This window comes from Panthera tigris, chromosome B3, assembly GCF_018350195.1.
Source record: "Panthera tigris isolate Pti1 chromosome B3, P.tigris_Pti1_mat1.1, whole genome shotgun sequence".
In the NCBI taxonomy this organism is placed as follows: domain Eukaryota; kingdom Metazoa; phylum Chordata; class Mammalia; order Carnivora; family Felidae; genus Panthera; species Panthera tigris.
The window spans coordinates 61,445,346-61,466,685 of record NC_056665.1 but is presented as its reverse complement, the minus strand read 5'-3'; the positions used below and the strand labels follow the sequence as shown (position 1 = coordinate 61,466,685).

At 40.0% G+C, this 21,340-nt stretch overlaps 1 protein-coding gene across 1 annotated transcript in view; it reads left to right on the top strand.

Annotated features, from left to right (window-relative positions):
* The window catches only part of RTF1 (RTF1 homolog, Paf1/RNA polymerase II complex component), a 48,847-nt gene that overhangs the window by 6,222 nt on the left and 21,285 nt on the right, over positions 1-21,340 (top strand). The window contains exons 2-3 of the mRNA XM_042989116.1: positions 5,710-5,820; positions 19,305-19,452. Coding sequence (XP_042845050.1) covers positions 5,710-5,820; positions 19,305-19,452 — 259 coding nt within the window. The remainder of the gene's footprint in view (positions 1-5,709; positions 5,821-19,304; positions 19,453-21,340) is intronic.

Here is a 21,340-nt window from a genome sequence, read left to right as displayed (position 1 = left end):
TGGGTTTTTGTTTTGTTTTTGTTTTTTTAGTTTATTTGTTTTGAGAGAGAGAGCATGTACACCGGCTGGCAGGGAGGGGGAGAGAGAGAATCCCAAGCAGACTCTGCACTGTCAGCACAGAGCCTGATGTGGAGCTCGAACCCACGAACTGAGATACATGACCTGAGCTGAAATCAAGAGTCAGATGCTCAACCAACTGTGCCACCCAGGTGCCACTAAAGAGAAGGTTTTTAAAAATAATAATATTAATGCCTGCCTGACACAGAGTAGGCACTTAATAAACCTTTGTTGAATATGCAAATGCTTCTTGGCATATCCACAGTGGAAAGTTTTTTGACTTTTCTGGTTACAGAAGAGTTAGAGACAGGAGATAGTGTCAGTTTGGGAGTTCTTGCTCCAACCCCTCTGATTTAATACTAATATCCCTTTAAGGGGTAGAAGAAATGTGCATTACTTAGAAAGTATATTAGAAGAGGGAACTAGATAAGAACAAGTAACAATAGAATTTTTTTAATGTACATTTTGAACAGGCTGAAAAGTGATTTTGTTAGTTTTATAACATTGTGGACATATATGGAACTCAGTATTTTATCTACAGTTATAATTACTTGGCTGGAAATATGAAGGATACGTTGCCACATTTAGTGCCAATCATGAGAAACATAAAGGATTGTTATACTCCCACTTTGGAATTACTTCAGAAGGGTTTTGGTGTATATGTTCATTGTTTTAATTTGTTTTCTTTCAATAAAAATAGTAGATGCTTAAAAAAAAAAATGGTAGATGCTTGTTGAGACACTTCCAACAAACCAGAAATACCTCCCTGCCTCAAAAACATACATACACACAATGGCTCCATTTCTTACTCCTGAAAAGTAAACCAGTGTCACCATTGGAATCTTATTCTACCTACAGTTTTGATAGGAAAGAAAGAATAAGAATTAACATCGCAAATTTAAACCTGTGTGAATTACCACTCTTCCCTCAGTATCTTTCTAGTCCTCCCTCTTCTCCCTGTCCTTATCCAGGTCACCATCCACTCTGATCACACTGCTCTGGATTCCTTCTGACTCCTTCCTGCACTTCCACCCTGGCCCCTCTGGTCTGTTCCTCTGTCATTTAGAGTGCTCTTTTAAAAACCGTCTGAAGATGGTTACTCCCCCTGAAACAATTTGATGGCTCCCCATTGCCTTCAGATAAGATGCATGCTCCTGATACTGCTTTATAAACCTTGAAATGATCTGGTTTCTTTTTACCTCTCACCAGTCCTACTCCATTCTCCCTGTTGCCTGCTAAGCTCCAGTCACACTGGTTCTCTTTCAGTTCTTCAAATACACCAAGCTGTTGCCAGCTTCAGGGCCTTAGCTATTCCATCTGGAGATCTCTGTCCAGAAAACTGCCCCTCTGTTTCCTCTTTCAGAGTTTCTAGTCTCAGCCTAAATACCATTGCCTCAGAGAAGCCTCCACAGATCACCGTATCTTGATACATTCCTCATTCACTTGATTCACTTCCTTCTTAGCACTTATCATAAGATATAGTGAATTGTTTCTTGTTTATTGTCTGTCTCCCTCACTCAATTTTAAATTCCATGAGGTCAAGGACTATATATCTTAAAAAAAAATTTTTTCATGTTTACTTATTTTTGAGAGAGAGAGCAGGGGAGGTGCAGAGAGGGGGACAGAAGATCTGAAATAGGCTCTGTGCTGACAACAGAGAGCCCGATGTAAGACATGAACTCAGGAACCACGAGGTCATGACTTGAGCCAGAGTTGGACGCTTAACCGACTGAGCCATCCAAGTGCCCCCTCTTTTTTGATGACTGTCTACAGGGCTTGGTGGTACATAATAGGTACTCATAATAGGGTGTCCCTGTTTGCCTGGACTGAGGAATTGAGTTTTCAGGATTTGCAGTGCTAAAACCACGACAGTCCTGAGCAAACCAAGATGTTTGGTCACACTAGCCGGTAGTAATTGTTTACAGTAGTTATATTTGTGGAATGAATAAGTGAGAAAGAGTTCAGCATGCTAATTAGCCATAAAAACCTCTGAGGCTTATCCCTGTAGGCTTTTATTCTCACTTGTGGGGTGCAGACTATGTATCCCACTTTCATGTGATCATGGGAGATTTGATTAAAAAGAGGAGATTTAATTTCCTTTAAGTAAGTAAGAGAGAGCTAAGTTGCTTTGTTACTGATCGATCCCAGCATAACATCACAAAACATGCAGTGTGAGTGATGGGGTTGGGGAATGAAATCTTAAGGTTTACGAGTCTTCATGTATTGATGGATTAGAATTCTAATCTTAACCGGAATGGTGCTATTTTAATAAACATTACGTTAGTGCAGTGAGACTTACCTTATTTTAGTGTCTTGGTTTTGGCAATCTGATTTAATGTTAAATATCGCTTTTAAGCAAAGTTGAGGAAACTGCTCTAGAGGCCAGATGTGGTATCCTGCACAGCCATACGTATACTATGTTGGGCATTGGCCTTAATTTAAGCAGATCTTTAGTTCATCTTAAACTTGATATTACATGCTAGCACCCGTGACTGCCATCCCCTTAGACAAATACTGCGATAAGTCGGAAGGTTTTCACTGGATGAGATGAAACACAGGGGCATTGGTGAGAAAGAACCACTGGACACACAGAAACATCTCAACCAGCGTGGTACAGTTGAATCGGGCTGGCAGGAGAGAGCTGCAGCTGGACCCATGCATGTGCATGAGTCAGTTTTAGATTGGCTTTTTAAGTCCATGTTTTGGATCCGTCATTCCCTACAAGGAGTAAATCTGATGATGGTTTCTTCACGTATGCATGTTGGAAAGACTTTCCGTTGCACCTTGGTTTGTTGAGCTGTACTTGACAAGCCCTCAGTAGACTAAGGGACTTAATTGTAGAGTAGCCTTGCCATGTGCTCCCCCATTAACTTCTTGTGCAATTCTTAACTTGTGGAAAGGGTGTCTTTCACACTGTTAGGAAGGTCTTTGCTGTCACCATACTATTGTTAATACGGTATTGAATGTCTTAGGAGAAGAGGGACTGTGTCTATCAGATGCAATTGTTTGTTGATGAAAGAGCATAAACTCTACCATGGAATTGGCAGAGAGTGAGGGAGAGAGAGAAATCCCAAGCAGGCTCCAACTGACAGCACAGAGCCTGATGCCAGGCTTGAACTCACGAACCATGAGATCATGACCCAAGTCAAAACCAAGAGTCGGCCGCCCAACCTACTGAGCCACCCAGGCGCCTCTAGAGTGGAACTTCTTTAACAGGAAGGCAGTATTAACATTTTAACACTTTAGTTACAGTAACTTTTAATGGATGCCTGCCGCTTGTAATAGTTAATGTTTCAGGGTAGGATTTGATTGCTAGGTATCCAAATCCCTGTTATAGTGAGTTGGTGTTAAAACAGATTTCTAGGGCATTTGTGAACCTCAGGAAAGAGATAACGTATCAGAAATCTTTCTGAATTTTATAAACTTGCATTAAGGTAATGTGGCAAGGGAGATAATAGTAGAGGCCATCTGCCAATTACCATATAACTCAGAAATCCCCCTTCTAGGTATATACCCAAGTAAAATAAAAACTTACATTTACACAAAAACCTGTATATGAACATGAATTGCGCCAAAATGGAAACAACCCAAATGTTTTTCAGCTGGTAAATAAACTGTGGTACATCCACATGATGGAATACTCCTTAACAATAAAAAGAAATAAACTATTGATATATACCGCCCCATGGGTGAATATCAAATGCATTTTGCTAAGTAAAGAAGCCAGACTCGAAAGGCTACATACTATATGATTCTATTTATATGATATTCTACAATGGGTAGATCTGTCTGTAGGGTCAGAAAACAGGTCTGTGGTGGTTGTGGGATGGAGGAAAGGATATGAGGAGCAGTAATTTCCTGAAAAGAGCATTAATTTCCTGAAAGAACAGTCTTTTTTTTTTAACACCAAAACTGTAACTCCAGTTGACCAAATGCAAATTACAGTGGTATTTGTGAGGATGATGGAACTGCCGTATATCTTGATTGTGGGAGTGGTTAAACTGTATTTGTCAAAATTCATAGTATACCTAAGAAAGGATAAAGTGTACTTTATGTAAATTATATCTCAAGTTTATAATTTTTTTAAAGATTTTATTTTTAAGTAATCTCTACACCCAATGTGGAGCTCGAACTTACAACCCCGAGATCAAGAGTCACTTGCTCCACTGACTGAGCCAGCCAGGCACCCCCTCAAGTTTTTTAAAAGACCATAAACACATACACATATTGCTGTAATTTGCATTTGGTAAATAGAAGTTATTGTTTTGGAGTGAATAAGTAGAATGTGCTTACGATCTTCAGCCTTTTCATAAAGTTGGTATGCTAGCTCTCGTTAATGAAATGAGAAGAGTAACATTTCATGACTGCATATGAAGAAGAGAGCGGGTCGGCTGTTAATCTGAGAAGGTCATTTTCTCATTCTGGCCAAGGAGAGTATACTCCTAAAATAGAAAGAGACTGAAAGAAGAAAATAGATACTTTGTAGCAGTCTATTATTTTAAAATCCATCTTTGCACTTGACGTATAATTGTATAGCACCATCATCATCAAGAAATAATACTGCTAGTATTTATTAGTTGTATTTTTCTCTTTTTTGGCAGAAGGGAAAAAATGTTTTAGACTGGTAGACCTTGACTGAATTAGGAGCTAGGATTCTATCTTCCACTAGTTTGAATCTTGGCTCTCTCATGTACTAGCTGTGTTACCTGGGTAAGTTACTTAACCCTTCCTGTTGCTTGGTTTCTTTATCTTCAAATGGGAATGATAAAAGAACTTACCTCAAGGTTGTCGTGAGTATTAAATGTTAGATACTTAGAAAAGCACCTGACGCCAAGTAAGTACAGTATAACATTGGACTGGTACTGATATTACAGAGATCAAGAAACAGAGAAGTTTCCTTTCGTGGCATTTTTGGGTGACTGGTCTGAGTTGGCAAGAAGTAACTGGAGAAAGGAACCATGTAAGAGAGCAAATTCTGGTTGTAGTCATGACACTTATTGGCCCATCCTTCCCCTTCTAATCTGTCACAATGACCAGGACAAGGCAGAGGTGGTGAATGGAAACATTTGGGTTATCAAATTAGGATTCTCATGTAGAAGCCAGCACACTTACTGCTTGTTATCAGACTTGGGGTTAAACACCAAAAATATACCTCGTTTTTTCTGATTCAAGCATTCAAAATAAGAAATGATCTTAGAACCTTGGAGTTTGTCAGCTTATTCAGAACAGCCCACAAATGCTAATTTTCGCATGAATTACAGTAAGAGGATGCTTTGAGTATTAGTTAGCTATACCAGTAAGATCAATGAGCAGATTACCTTTGAAAACGTGGTTCTTCTATCAGTTCCTCAGAATTGGTGCTTATGTAGCAGGTTGCAATTTGGGGGTACCCTCCAGTTCAGTTTTCTAGTCACTTTTCCATTTCAGACATACATTTCCCATTAAGAAGAAAGGGGCAGATTTTTGAAAACATTTCTTTAATGCTTAGGAATACTGGCACTTAGTCTGTTTGTGTGGTAAAAGTTCCCATGGTGACATTTTTCGATGGAAAGCACAAAAAGGTAGAAGAGATCTAGGGAAGGTGGGCATTTCTTGTCCTTGAATGTTTTTCTCTGTTGAACAAAATTCATGTGTCTACTTCTGCCCTGTTAGGAGCTTTTGTCCCTGGCAAAGCGGAAGCGCAGTGATTCCGAGGAGAAAGAGCCACCTGTGAGTCAGCCTGCAGCCTCCTCAGACTCTGAGACGTCCAACAGCGATGATGAGGTGGGTGTGCAGGGGCTTGGCCCCAGGGACTGAGTGGTATTTGAGGGTCCTGATCTGGTGGCTTCTGACAGCCGCTATTCCTTAACCTGAGATTTTACTACCTAAGATCTGCGAGAACTTAGGGAAAGAAAATGGTGTAAAGAAAGCTCTTGAATTGTCATGTTACCTTGTACTGTCATTTACCTAGTGGGCCCCTCTACAGAGCACATGTGGCCATTGTTTACTTGCTTATTTCTAGCCCTGTTGCAAAAGAAGAGGCACAGCCTGTTAGTCTTCATCTCTTTGTTTTATTTTATTTTATTTATTATTTTATTATTTATATTTATTTATTTATTTCAACTTTTTCTTTCCATGTTCGTGTTAGAAAAGAAATTATTTTTTTTTTAGGTGTTCATTTATTTTGAGAGAGAGAGAATGCACACATGCGCCTGCTTGCAAGCAGGGGAGGGGCAGAGAGAGATGGAGAATCCCAAGCAGCCTCTGTGCTCTCAGAACCCAGTGTAAGGCTCAGTCTCACTAATCGTGGGATCATGACCTGAACCAAAATCGAGAGTTGGACGTTTAACTGACTGAGCCCCCTTGGAAGAGAAATTCTGTCAAGAATGCCATATGTTAGGAGCACCTGGCTTGCTCAGTTGGCAGAACATGCAACTCTTAATCCTAGGGTTGTGAGTTTGAGCCTCACGTTGGGTGTGGAGCCTACTTAAAAAAGTTAAAAAAAAGAAAAAAAAGAATGCCATATGTTAGTGGGAAATACTTTAGCAAGATAAGTTTTCTTTGGATGGATTGAATTGATGCCCTCAGAGTGGTGGTTGTAACTTTTAAGGAAGAAAATCCAGCTGTTCATTGTTTAAACCAAGGTGACTTTCCCAAACTGTCTACCACCAAAAAAAGCCCTAAAAGATCTAGAACTTTAATGGAAGAGAGAGGCAAGGGGAAAGTTCTTTGAAGCCCTCCTACATGTTCCTCTTTTGATTTAAAATATTTTTTTTCAGGCGTCCTTGGGTATGTCATTTGGTTGAGTGTCCCATCTCTTGAGTGTGGCTCAGGTCATGATCCCAGAGTCGTGGGATTGAGCCCTGCATCTGGTTCCATGATGAGTGTGGAGCCTGCTTAAGATTCTCTGTCCCTCTGCCCCTCTCCCCTACTTGCATGTGCACGCTCTGTCTCTATCATAATAAATAAATAAAGTAAGTAAGTACTTTGTTCCTTTTAGTAATTTCCTGGAGAGAGGCCAGATACCCCCTTTCTGTTGAATCTCAAACCCTGCAGTCTAGGAAAATGTATATATTTTTTAAGTTTACTTATCTATTTTGGGAGAGAGCGAGAACTAGAGAGAGCACAAGGGAGGGGCAGAGAGAGAGGGAGGGAGAGAATCCCAAGCAGGCTGCATACTTTCAGCGCAGATGCAGACTCAGCGCTTAATCTGCTGAACCATGAGATCATAACCTAAGTTGAAATCAAGAGTCAGACGCTTAACGGACTGAACCACCAGGCACCCCAGGAAATACTTTTTTTTAATATGAAGTTTATTGTCAGATTGGTTTCCATGCAACACCCAGTGCTCATCCCAACAGGTGTCCTCCTCAATGCCCATCACCCACTTTACCCTCCCTCCCACCCACCATCAGCCCTCAGTTTATTCTCAGTTTTTAAGAGTCTCTTATGGGGGCGCCTGGGTGGCTCAGTCAGTTAGGTGTCCGACTTTGGCTCAGGTCATGATCTCGTGGTTCACTAGTTCAGGCCCCGCGTCGGGCTCTGTGCTGACAGCTCGGAGCCTGGAGCCTGCTTCTGATTCTGTGTTTCCCTCTCTCTCTGACCCTCCCCCATTCATACTCTGTCTCTCTCTGTCTCAAAAGTAAATAAACGTTAAAAAAAAAATTAAAAAAAAAAAAAGAGTCTCTTAAGGTTTGGCTCCCTCCTTCTCTAACTTTTCTTTTTCCCCTTCCCCTCCCCCATGGTCTTCTGTTAAGTTTCTCAGGATCCACATAGGAGTGAAAACATATGGTATCTGTCTTTCTCTGTAGGACTTATTTCACTTAGCCTAACACTCTCCAGTTCCATCCACGTTGCTACAAAAGGCCAGATTTCATTCTTTCTCATTGCCAAGTAGTATTCCATTGTGTATATAAACCACAATTTCTTTATCCATTCATCAGTTGATGGACATTTAGGCTCTTTCCATAATTTGGCTATTGTTGAGAGTGCTGCTGTAAACATTGGGGTACAAGTGCCCCTATGCATCAGTCCTCCTGTATCCCTTGGGTAAATTCCTAGCAATGCTATTGCTGGGTCATAGGGTAGTTCTATTTTTCATTTTTTGAGGAACCTCCACACTGTGTTCCAGAGCGGCTGCACCAGTTTGCATTCCCACCAACAGTGCAAGAGGGTTTCCGTTTGTCCACATCCTCTCCAGCATCTATAGTCTCCTGATTTGCTCATTTTAGCCACTCTGACTGGCGTGAGGTGATATCTCAGTGTGGTTTTGATTTGTATTTCCCTGATGAGGAGCGACGTTGAGCATCTCTTCATGTGCCTGTTGGCCATCTGGTTGTCTTCTTTAGAGAAGTGTCTATTCATGTTTTCTGCCCATTTCTTCACTGGATTATTTGTTTTTTGGGTGTGGAGTTTGGTGAGCTCTTTATAGATTTTGGATACTAGCCCTGTGTCTGATATGTCATTTGCAAATATCTTTTCCCATTCTGTCGGCTGCCTTTTAGTTTTTATTGTTTCCTTTGCAGTGCAGAAGCTTTTTTATCTTCATGAGGTCCCAATAGTTCATTTTTGCTTTTAATTCCATTGCCTTTGGAGATGTGTCAAGTAAGAAATTGCTGCGGCTGAGGTCAGAGAGATTTTTTCCTGCTTTCTGCTAGGAAATATTTTTAATGGAGTACTTACTTTGTTTTAAATTTCCACTAAAGTAAAACATGTTTTTATTATAATGAAGTTTAATTAACAGAACAGTGTTTACCAGTGCCCTGCATATGTTAAATTAGGAATGATTGCATTCTGGTCGACTGTAGTTAAGTTCTCTTAATCTTAAATAATTTAATAGACCTAAAATTGTTTTCCACAGCAAGAGGTAGTGAGTGTGAGTTTTTTTCTGTTTATTTTTAATGGTGGAACTATAATTCCTCTCAAATTGGTAAAATAAATCTGTTAGAAAAGCAGTGGGCTCTTTGAAATAAGTTTTTGCTTTTTCATTTTTCTTAAAAAATATTTAGATAGTACAGGAAAATCCTGAAATAATTCCCTTTCCCACTATTCCTACATCAACTAGTTTTATTTTTCATGTTTCAAAAGTCAGCTTCTGTGAGTCTGTCCCCCACCTCCACTCCCCACCCCCCTGACAATATCCTGTGAAGTTTGAACTCGTGTTGAGTCTGGAATACCCTGTAATATGTTTTTGGTCTTTGCATTTTCTTAAGATACAAGCAATAACTATCCTTTGAGGTATTTGGTTCTCCATATTCCTGTCTTAGATGAGAGTCCCAGGTATGCACTTATTGTAGGGAGTCCCCTTATCCTTTTTAACTGCTTCTACCGGGAGGGTAGAGTCTGTGTCAACCCCACTGCATTAGAGGAGTCCAAAACGTTTACTAGAGTCATCCAGCGTCTATAAAAACCTTTACAGCTTATGGTTCCCTTTGTCATTCATAGCTCCTTAACCAAGTCTGAATGTCCTCACCTTAGAATGCTACCCAACAATTTATGCACTTATTAGAGAAAAAGCCGAGACACAAGCTGCACCCTGCTCAGTGGGGAATGAAACTTTGAGTGACTTTCCCTCACAAAGTTCTTAATTCTTGCTGTTGCCTCCGGGTCCCAGGCCCACCTGCTGCTGGCAACTCTACTCCATTCACTTTCTCCCCCACCCCACTGGGAATAGCAGCCTCTATAACATAGTCATTCTGAAAGGTGCCACTTTGGTTTGCATTATCATCAGTCTTTCACCCAAGCTAATAGCTTAGCACAGATCACCTCAAAGTTAGGGTGAGTATTTCGTTATTTTGGACAGTTAAGCGAACTGTCCAAAAAGATTAAAATATATATTTTTTAAATCCTGACAACTACTGGAAAACTCAGTGGTATTACTGTGAACTCAGATTTATGGCTGCCTTAAAGATATTCTAAGGTCGGTAGGGGACTTCTGAGAGATCCTTAGAATGTGAAGTTTGAGATGGAGCCTCTTATTTTTCCCTCTCTCACAATAAATATTTATACATCTTTGTATTACTTCACATACTAAACTAATTTTCTATGTCTTCTGATTTCTGCTATGGCACTTATATCCTTATGACCTAGCTTTTTTGAAATTTGATTGTTAGAGTGGCATTTCTCAGGTGGGGAGCCTATGATCTGAACTCTGTACCAGAGGCTACTCTGGAGTTTTTTTTTTAAATACATCTCCCATCCTTTCTCCCCTTCCATCTCTTTTATTATTTCTTGTCATTAGTAAGCCATGAATACAGATAGAAGTATGTTGGTCCCCTCAGATTTGCTAAGACAGAAAACTGGTCAAGAACAACTGAGTTAGAAGGTTAATGGGTGGTTTGTTATAAGAAGAGACATGCCCTGACTTTAGAGCCTGAAAGTATCTACCTAATTGACCTGGGGCAGGGGAAGGTGTGGGGGCGGGGGGGATAAAGAGAAGTTATGGACATTTCCTATGCAGAAAAAAGTGGGCACGTTGTACATTAAGTGCAAGGTGCAAGTAGGGAGGGAGTAGTAGATGTTTCGCATACAGTATCTTTGCAGGGAGGAAAACCTAAATTTAATGAAAGAGAATATACTTGTGTATTATTTTTTGGTGAAGAGATTATTCTCAGTGATATCTTGGGGGCACGTGTAAAAATAAGAAGCAGGACTCTTTATGTAAGGTTTATATTGACCAAGCTGAGAAATTGGAACGCACAGCTCAGTGGTAGGTAGGTCAGAGTGCTATAGTGTGATGTTTGGGTGCTGTCATTTCCTGTCCCTGAAAGCATTTGATAGGGAAAGAGCCAGTAAGGGTGCAAACAGGAGTGGCAGAGAGGAAAAATAACAAGGTCAGGAGGAGAGAGCTAGCAATTGCTCATTGACAAGATGAGGTTTAAAAAAAAAAAAAAAGGCCCAAACAAAAAAGTCCATTTGTTAGGAGGAACTGAGTCCTAAATCAAGTAGTTCAGAATCCTTTTTAAAAACATAGTGGATCTTGGGGCGCCTGGCTGGCTCAGTTGGTGGAGCGTGTGATTCTTCATCTTGAGGTTGTAAGTTCAAGCCCCATACTGGGTGTAGAGATTACTTAAAAATCTTAAAAAAGCACAGTGGATCTCCTAGAAACAGCTGAAACTAGATAAGGAAGCTTCAATTTTCTTGCTTGTAAAAATCACATCAAAAACCAAGAAAATCCTTTTTTATTCAGAGTTGAATAAAACTACATTAGTCAAAGTAAGGAGATAGCTGAATTATCTTCTAATACCCTCTGCCTAAGCAAGAATTATTTTTAAAAGTTTCATGTATAGTCTTGTTTTCAACATTTTTGAGAAATAAAAGCATTTGGCTCAGCCCTGTAGTTCAGTACTTGTCACACCTGTTTTTTATTCCCCAGAACTTCTGTCCATCTTCCTGCTGGTGGTTATGCCCCCACTTGCCTTTTGGAAGACTTTGCTCTTCTTGCTTTTCTCCCATTTCATTTTGCTCTACTGTATTTCTTTCTGAAGCTTCTTCCTTCTCTTTTTTTCTTATCTGATCTTTCAGGTTCTTTCATTTGGATTTAGTTTTGCTCTTTTTCCCCACTCTGTTATCTCTTGGCTGGTTCCAGTATTTTTTTTTTTAACGCTTGTTTATTTTGAGAGAGCACACATGAGCGCACACACGCATGAGAGAGGGGAAGAGAGAGAATCCCAAGCAGGCTCTGAGCTGTCAGCCCAGAGCCTGATGTGGGGCTTGATCCCACAAACTATGAAATCATGACCTGAGCCACAATTGAGAGTTGGACATTCAACCTCCTGAGCCACCCAGGTGCTCCTCCAGTATTTTTTTTTTTTTTAAGTTTATGTATTTTGAGAGAGAGAAAGCATGTGCACAGGATAGGGGCAGAGAGCGAGGGAGAGTGTTCTCAGCCTAGAGCCTGATATGGGGCTCGATCCCATGACCCGCAAGCTCCGACCTGACCCTAAATCAAGAGTTCGACGCTTAACTGACTGAGCTACCCAGGTGCCCCTCCAGTATTTTTATACTATAACAGTTTGATGTTCTTTTACTTTTTTAAAAATTATTTATTTATTTATTTTGAGGGAGACAGAGACCGTGTGAGTAGGGGAGAGAGAATCCCAAGCAGGCTCCACGCCGCCAGCACAGATCCTGACTCGGGGCTCAAACTCACAAAACCACAAGATCATGACTTGAGCCGAAACCAAGAGTCACATGCTTAACCAGCTGAGCCACCCAAGCATCCCATGATGTTCTTTTACCTATACGATGAACTATTTACTTTTAAATTCATTTAGTAACAGCTCCTCTAGGAAGTTGACTTAGCTATCCAAGAGCATTTTGTGATCGCTTTACCATACAGGTAATACCTAATTAGCACATGCTCTCAAGAAAGGCCTTCACTGCTAAGCTAATATTTCCCTGTGTGTATATTGGTTTATTGAAGTTTTGGTACACAGCATATCTCTGGAACAAGATGCTCCACATAGACGAATTACCCCAGTACTGAAACTAAATCTTTGAAAATTTAAAATATAAAATCACTATACTTGAAGAAATTTTTGAATACTTACCTGGCAGGGGAGATACCATGATCAGGAAGAAATTTTTGATAGGTATTAGTATATAAGTTTTTCTTGCTGATTTAGTCAACTATTATGAATGGCAGTTGTATTGTGAAATATGGACTTCCAAAATAACTGAGCTGTGTAGTTTATGCATTTTATGCCTTATCTTTCTCCTCTGTTAACGTAGGTAAGAAGTGGCCATCGTTCTCCCCTCTTGGTAGTCTCTCTGCTCCCATCTTCCTGCATCTGATCTGCTCTGGGGTCAGGAGACCAGATGACCCTCTAGAGTTTAGGTTGGAAAACTCTGCTTTAGTGTTTGAATTTAGCGACAGCTATTTGGATTGCTTACACCCTTTTTTTTTTTTTTTTTTTTTTTTTTTTCCCTCCCTTAAACATACTTCTTGGTTCTCGGCTATGTAGATAACCAGACAGTAGCACCTCTTTTATCTACACACCATAAAATCTCATCATTAGAATTTGGAAAAATGAAGTGATTTTCATGGACCACTTGCTCAGACTTGTTTACATTCTGACACTTCCACCAAACAGTGGAATGGAGGTACTGATTATCTTTCACATTTTTTTTTTTTATGACTTCTGTTTCACTTTTGTTTTTGTCTCTATACCAGACTGTAAGTTTTTGTGACTGCGTTTAGGGATTCTCTGTTTTCCAGTTAAATACATGTGATGCCTGATTACAGAATACAGTAGTATCTTTTGTACTTTGTCGGATTAATTACACAGTAGAAGGAAAAAGAAAGCCGAGCTATCCTTCATATTCTTTATATCTTTCATACTCTTTAATATTCTGTTACATTGCATTTACTTTTCAACTCTGCTGACCCTTATCTACCTTCAGGGGGAAAAAAAAACATAAATCAGGAACCATGTCCTCCCCATATACCTCTTTGCTGGCCACTGTCAAGGTCTAGAATAATGATTACAGAATCCTTTAGACAGTTGCTTTGACTTAGTATAACACTCAGTTTATGAAGAATCCTACACCTTTAAAAACCCACACAGTCATAGAGATCTGGATTCCCCTATTTCACTTATGAAAACAGGCTAACAGAAGTTCTGATTTCCTTTTCCCATCATAAAATAGTAGTATCCTGCCTTAATACAGAACTTCCTGGATTCTGGAGTGTGCTGTGTACTTCTCTTATTCTGTCTCCTTTGAGTCTCAAACCACCCTGATAGGTGGTCAAGGCAGTATTATTATTTCTACTTTAGAGATAAGTAGTCTCAGGTTGAGGGTTAGGGCTGAATTCCATTTACCCCCAATTTCAGTGTGGTTTATCACTAGCCCAACTGTTCTTGAATACTACTCACCTCAGTGTATTTCATTTTACTTGTAAATTCATTTCAGAGTAACTGGCCTGCAGTGGTTTCTACTCTGGATTCTGAGACCTAGAATATGATCTCCTTGCCCGTTAGAGATAACCTCTCTGAAATATATTTATTTTTTAAGTTAATTTATTTAATTTATTTAATTTGAGAGAACGAGAGCAGGGGAGGGGCAGAGAGAGGGAGAGAAAATCCCAAGCAGTCTCCGCACCGTCAGTGCAGAGCCTGATGCAGGGCTCGAGCTCTCGAACCACGAGATCATGACCTGAGCCAAAATCAAGAGTCAAATGCTTAACCAACTGAGCCATCCAGGTACCCAGCCTCTCTGAAATCTTGAAGTTTCTTTGCTTTTCTGCCTCAGGATGTTCAAAGTCCTCAGCCTCTCCATCTATCCAAGTCCAAAGCAACCACTTGCCATCCCATGTTCTTTCCTGTCTGTCAGCTGGGTGCCAATGAGGTCAGCTGCTTCTCAGAGTAGGACTTGCTTATACCACCCTCACATACTCAGGCTGGCACAGGGTTGTAGTACTAACCTCCCTTATATCATTAGATAATGCTGCCATTATAGTAGTTATTACATCAGTGAGAGTCAAAGTGCTAATCTCTTTTAATAGTTCAGAAAACACCTTCATTCCAGTCTCTGTTTTAGGTTTTCTTGACTGCCTGCATACATGATGCTTTCTTGGTGGTGTGTGTCAGCCCACCTCCATGTAGAATGCCTGAGAGAACAGGAAGTCATGTATATGACAGTCCTGACTGGTAACATATATATCCTTGCCCTTTCCCAGATTGTTTCTGAGCACCTGTCACTGGGGGGGTGCCCTGGCCTTTGTACTCAGATGCCCATCAGCAGGAATTCATCTTCTCGTTCTTGCCTTCTGTGTGGTGCATTTTAGGGCATTTTTAGGGTCAGAGCAGAGCCTGCCTTTCAGTAGAGTCACAGTTCCCAAAACAAATTTTAAAATGCCTCATCATTTCCTGTACTCTCTGCTGGATGGGGAAAGCCTAAAAGTATCCCTTTTAATCCTGTCCTTTACTCTTTAGACTTCCATTTACTACCTACCACACTCTGACAGTGAAAGAATATTCCTTCTGTCTTAGAGTCAACAGAGTAAGGCTTTTGCAGGGACAGGGGAGCAATCTCTGGGCGATATAACTGGATTAAGATATTTCTGTATTAAAAAAATACAGATGTTGCTGTTGTTGATGTTGTTTGCCATAAGCCTTGACACTGTCCTTTATGGTTTATCAGAGACTGTGATCTTGGGAGAAGAGATGCTGAGTAAATATTTTAAATAGGTGCTTAGACCGGAAACATTCAGGAACCTGTGGTTTATGAGAGTAAATGTAAAATATGACAAATGTGATCTGAAACTAATATACCACTGTATGTTAACTATACTGGAATCAAAATAAAATAAAATAACAAAAATAAATGTGATCTATTCTCCAGAAAAAAAAAAATCTTTGGAAGATTATTGGAACTCATTTGAAGTCTTTCTCTATGAAATAATAATACATGAGTAATAATGAGACTGGCCCCCAGATTTTAAGTGATTGTTTATCTTTGGGTGGTGAACTACAAGTGTTTTTTGTTGTTTTTTTTCTTTTTTTTTTTTAACTTTAAAAATGCTTTCCTATGTATTCAAAGGTTCATATAATGAACATACATTGTTTTTAAAATTAGATTTTGGGGCTCCTAAGTGGCTCAGTCAGTTGAGGGTTGGACTCTTGGTTTCAGCTCAGGTCATGATCTTGTGGTTTTTTTGGGTTTGAGCCCCAGTCAGGCTCTGTGCTGGCCAGGTGGCATGGAGCCTGCTTAGGATTCTCTCCCTCTCTCTCCTCCCCCACACCTCCGCCTTTTCCCCACTCGTGCTGTCTCTCTTTCTCAAATAAAATAAATAGGTTTAAAAATTTTTTTCTTATTAATCTTTATTTATTTTTGAGAGACAGAGCATGAACAGGGGAGGGGCAGAGAGAGAGGGAGACACAGAATCCGAAGTAGGCTTCAGGCTCTGAGCTGTCAGCACAGAACCTGATGCGGGGCTCAAACTCACAAACCGTGACATCATGACCTGAGCTGAAGTCAGACACTTAACTGACTGAGCCACCCAGGTACCCCAAAATAAAATTCGATTTTATTTTATTTTATTTTTTTTAATTTAAAAAAATTTTTTAATGTTTATTTATTTTTGAGACAGAGAGAGACAGAGTGCAAGCGGGGGAAAGGCACAGAGAGAGGGAGACACAGAATCTGAAACAGGTTCCAGACTCTGAGCTGTCAGCACAGAGCCCGACGCGGGGCTCGAACCCATGAACCGTGAGATCATGACCTGAGCCGAAGTCGGACGCTTAACCGACTGAGCCACCCAGGTGCCCCTAAAATTCGATTTTAAAGATTTATCGAAAATTGGATACTTTTTTAGAAAGTAAATATACAAACACCTTAGTCCAGCCTCTCAGTCCTGAAAGGCACATTTGTAAGAATTTGTGTTCTTTGAAAAAAAAATCTCTCTTTTTTTCTTTTTTTTTTTTTTTTTTTGAGAGAGAGCTTGCACACACATCGGCAGGGGAGGAGCATAGGGAAAGGGAGAGAGAGAATCTTAAGCAGGCTTCATGCTATCAGCACGGAGCCTGACAGGCTTAATCTCATGACTGTGAGATCATGACCTGAGCTGAAATCAAGAGCCAGATCTTAACCAACTGAGCCACTCAGGCGCCCCTAGAATTTGTACCTTTTAAAGTAAAGTCACCTATGTTATTACAGTTCCCCTAAAACCCTGTCACATATAAATGAACTTGGTTGTTCGCCAGTGGCATGACAGACCCTGTTGAGTCAGCGTCATGGGAGATGAGGTCGCTTTATTGTCTCACTTCTTTTGAAATTGTAGGAAGGAAAAAAACGATGTTCCCTTTGCTTGCTCAGGTTTAGCCAGGTCAGGAAAGCCCTTTTTAAGTGAAAACATTTTATTTTCTTCTATTTTTTTTGGTAATATTTACTTTTTTATTTTTGAGAGAATGTGCACGTGTGCTCAAGCCAGGGAGGGGTAGAGTGAGGCAGGGGGAGAGAGAATCCCAAGAAGGCTGCACGGTGTCAGTGCAGAGCCCAATAGGGGGTTTGCTCTCATGAACCACGACATTATGACCTGAGCTGAAATCAAGAGTTGGTTACTTAACTGATTGAGCCACCCAGGTGCCCCAAGACTTAGCCACCCTTAACACATGTGTGATGTTGGTAGCTAACCTTTACCCTCTCAGCCTCTTCATATTCTCAGTGGTAGAAGTACAAAGGGCCAAGACACTGGAAGAGGTTTCATAACTAACCAATAAATATTGACTACCTATTATGTTTGTTGTTGTGCTATTTCTTATAACCAAAGACAGTACAAAAGGTGTTTTATGCATTATTGCCTGTAGAAAGATACATATTGTCAGCATAGGAAGTTGATACATTTTAACTCAGTTAACTAAGAAATTGAACCCTTTGGCCTCTTTTGGATTCTTTCACACTGACCTAAAAATTATCTTCCTTGAGTGATTAAAATGTGAAATGGTTGAAAAGTAGGCTTCAGAGGAGAAGCATTGGGATTTCTTTCTAAATAGTGATGTAGGTGTTGAAATGTTAAAGCTTGAGAGGTAAATTCACTTCTAAAGGAGAGTTGCTGTCCATTCGTTTAATATATCATTCTAGAACATGTGGCTGGGTTTTTTACCCCCACTTTTCCCTTCTTCCTAACTCTTAAGTACACAAATAAGTAGCAATTAAAATGAGGGTAAATTAAAACAAAAAATCAAAAGATTAAAATCCCCTTCACAATATTTTAGTCTGGCAGTGTGTGGGTTCTTACGAATAGCTCATAAAGGAGGCACCTGGGTGGCTTAGTCAGTTGAGCATCCGACTTCGGCTCAGGTCATGATTTCACAGTTCATGAGTTCGAGGCTCACACCCAGCTCACTGCTGTCACCTTGTCAGTACAGAGCTCGCTTCTGATCCTCTATCCCTTTCTCTCTGCCCCTCCCCCACTTGCACTCTCCCAAAAATAAATACATATTAAAAAAAAAAAAAAGAATAGCTCAGAAGGAACGTTTTTCTTTCTTTCTTCCTTTCTTCCTTTCTTTCTTTCTTTCTTTCTTTCTTTCTTTCTTTCTTTCTTTTTAAGTTTGTTTATTTTTGAGAGCGAGAGCAAACACATGCGCTTTCAGCTCAAAGCCCAGTGCTGGTTTCTGTCTCACAAACCATGAGATCATGTCCTGAGCTGAAATCAGGAGTCCAGTGCTTAACCAGCTGAGCCACCCAGGCACCCACAGCAATATTTCTAAGATGGAAACACCATCAGAACTATCCCTCCCCCTGCCCCCAAAATACACCTCCAAAATAAATTTACTTCTGATCTTCACTGTTGTGAGGTAGGAGATTAATTTATGATTACATTATAGAAGAAGCAAAGACTTTGTTAAATAGTAAACGTAGACATTTTATATTAATACCGGATCTATTCAATGTGATGCTGGAAAGACAAGGATTATTTTTTGTAGTACATAAAATAAAGAGGTATGGTTTAACATAACCAAATAGTATTTGTGAATTTTTAAAGTAATCACATAGTCCTTTTATAATTAAAGTGCTTAATGAAGGCAATTTTATTGGCCTTGTGGTAATTGTGTATTACCTGCCTGTTATTTGATAACACAAATTTCAAGATCCTTCTATTTAGACGTAACATCTCCTGTGGATGATACAATTTAAACATCATGTTGTAGTGTTATATATTGAGGTTGAAAAAAGAAAAATAAACACATGTATATATATTTAACAATCTACTCTCTGCCTCCTTGCAGTTGGTACCAGTGCTCCCATCCATGCCAGGGATCGGCCCTTATCCTTTCTGTGCTTTGTACAGTTTTCTCCTGCTAACAAGCTTTATTCCCTGCCTTCCTGGGACCCATTCCAGAATTAAACCATCCTGTGTATAAAACCCGCACATACCAGCCCCTAGCAATTACTTCCCTCTCTGCCACAGGAAGCATTAGAAGCTGTGTTTTGTACCAACTTAGTTAGTTCAGTTGATTTGCCCTAAGTTTCACATCTTTGTATTTCTGTTGTGATTTTAAAAAAATAACATTACTTAAATTTTATGTTGATTATATCCGTTATCTACTATCTCTCAGAAATTACAAATTGGGAGTTCTGAAGTTTTAAAAACAGGGTTTCAAAAATCCATACCGTTCTTCATATAAAGTATATTTGTTTTGGGTCAAAAATAGTAGAGACTCTTGTAATCATTTTGATGAATATCAGAGACTCAACTCTTGACTTTTCTAGCTTTTCCCAATAAAGTGCCTGTTTCAGTTTTCCTTTTTCTTTTCTGCTTGTAGTGGACATTTGGGAGCAATAAAAATAAGAAGAAAGGAAAGGCCAGAAAAATAGAGAAGAAAGGAACCATGAAGAAACAAGCCAACAAAACTGCTTCCTCAGGCAGTTCGGATAAAGACAGTTCTGCTGAGAGCTCAGCCCCTGAGGAAGGTGAGCCAAGCAGCCCAGACCTGGGGGTGAACCCCCACTCTTGCCAGGTTGAAGCTACAGAGTCAGAAATGGGGGGGAAAGGGGCCTGCATTACAGCATGGCCCCTGTCTTTTTTTTTTTTTTTAAACGTTTATTTATTTTTGAGACAGAGACAGAGCATGAACGGGGAAGGGTCAGAGAGAGAGGAAGACACAGAATCCGAAGCAGGCTCCAGGCTCTGAGCTGTCAGCACAGAGCCCGATGCGGGGCTCGAACTCACAGACCGCAAGATCGTGACCTGAGCCAAAGTTGAACGCTTAACCGACTGAGCCACCCAGGCGCCCCTCATCGCCCCTGTCTTTATTGCAGTGGTCCATAACCTTTTCAGTGGTCATGGATCCTTTGAGAATCTGAATGAAGCAAGGAAAACAGATACAATTCCAAAGGGTTAGTGAGACCCCTGAAGCCCATCCAGGAAACCTATGAGGACTTCCTGCATTAGAGTCTCAACCCACTTTACCCTGAGTGTATTCCCCTTTCTAATGTTTTTTATTTTTGAGAGACAGAGACAGAGCAGAGCGGGAGAGGGCAGAGAGAATGGGAGACATAGAATCCGAAGCAGGCTCCAGGCTCTGAGCTGTCTGCACAGAGCCCAATGCGGGGCTTGAACCCACAGACAGCGAGATCATGACCTGAGCTGAAGTCAGACACTTAACCGACTGAGCCTCCCAGGCGCCCCTTTCATTTCTTTTCCTTTACACATGCATAGTCTGGCCAGGGAGAAAAATCCCTGAACCAGATACAAACTCTGTTTGAAAAAAAAAAAAAAAAAATGTTCTTGAGGCACCTGGGTGGCTCAGTTGGTTGAGTGTCCTACTTCAGCTCAGGTCAAGATCTCACAGTCCATGAGTTCAAGCCCTGTGTCGGGTTCTGTGCTGATAGCTTAGAGCCTGGAGCCTGCTTCAGATTCTGTCTCCCTCTCTCTCTGCCCCTCCCCTGCTTTCTCTCTCTTTCTCTCTAAAAAATAAATAAAGATTAAAAAAAATTTTTTTTAATGTTCTTATTTTGAAATCAAGTGCAGAATTTTTGCTAATACTAGAATGAAGGTGAACTTGTTCCAAGACTAGAATGATAAACTTTACATTTCTTTTAAGAAATAACATGTATGTACAAACTGGCTTGTATAGAATTAGTCCAACCTGGTTTTAAGCACATGCCTGTGAAGGTTTGATCAAATTGAGTCAAGCAGAGTTCTTATTAAATTGCTAGTTTAACTTTATACTCATTTGTAATGTATACTGCCTTTTTCCATCACCACTTATCCTGTCAAGATCCAGTTTCATTGGGAATTCACCAGTCAGTGTCATGACTCATTAAAACACTGAATTTTTTTAATACTAACTAATAGATGTAGAAGAAATGATAGAAGATCACTGTTTTTCAACCATCATGGTAACAATTGCTTTACTTAAGAATTGTGAGTATTAAAACCACTGGATGAAAGTTTATTGGAGAACAAGCTGTTTACACAGTCTCAAAGTATCTTCTTAACTTCAAAGGAGAAAAGGGTGCCTTTACAAAGGAAAAAATCTGGGGGATACTACCTAACCAAGTAATCCAAATTACTGCCACTACTAATAGAACAAACATATGTCAGGTGCTTCCTGATGAAATATTTTAAAAAGATACTTTAAAAATCACTTATGGATTATTGCCAAAAATTCGTAACCTGAATAGTTTGTTGTTGAAACCAGCCAGCCCAAGTTGGAGAACATTTGACAACAGAATTTATTTAAATTTGAATTAGTTAAAAATTAAATAAAATTTAAAATTGAGTTTTTCAATGAGTTGTACTAGCCATATTTCAATTGCTCAGTAGCCACACGTGGCTTCTGTTCAGATAGACAGT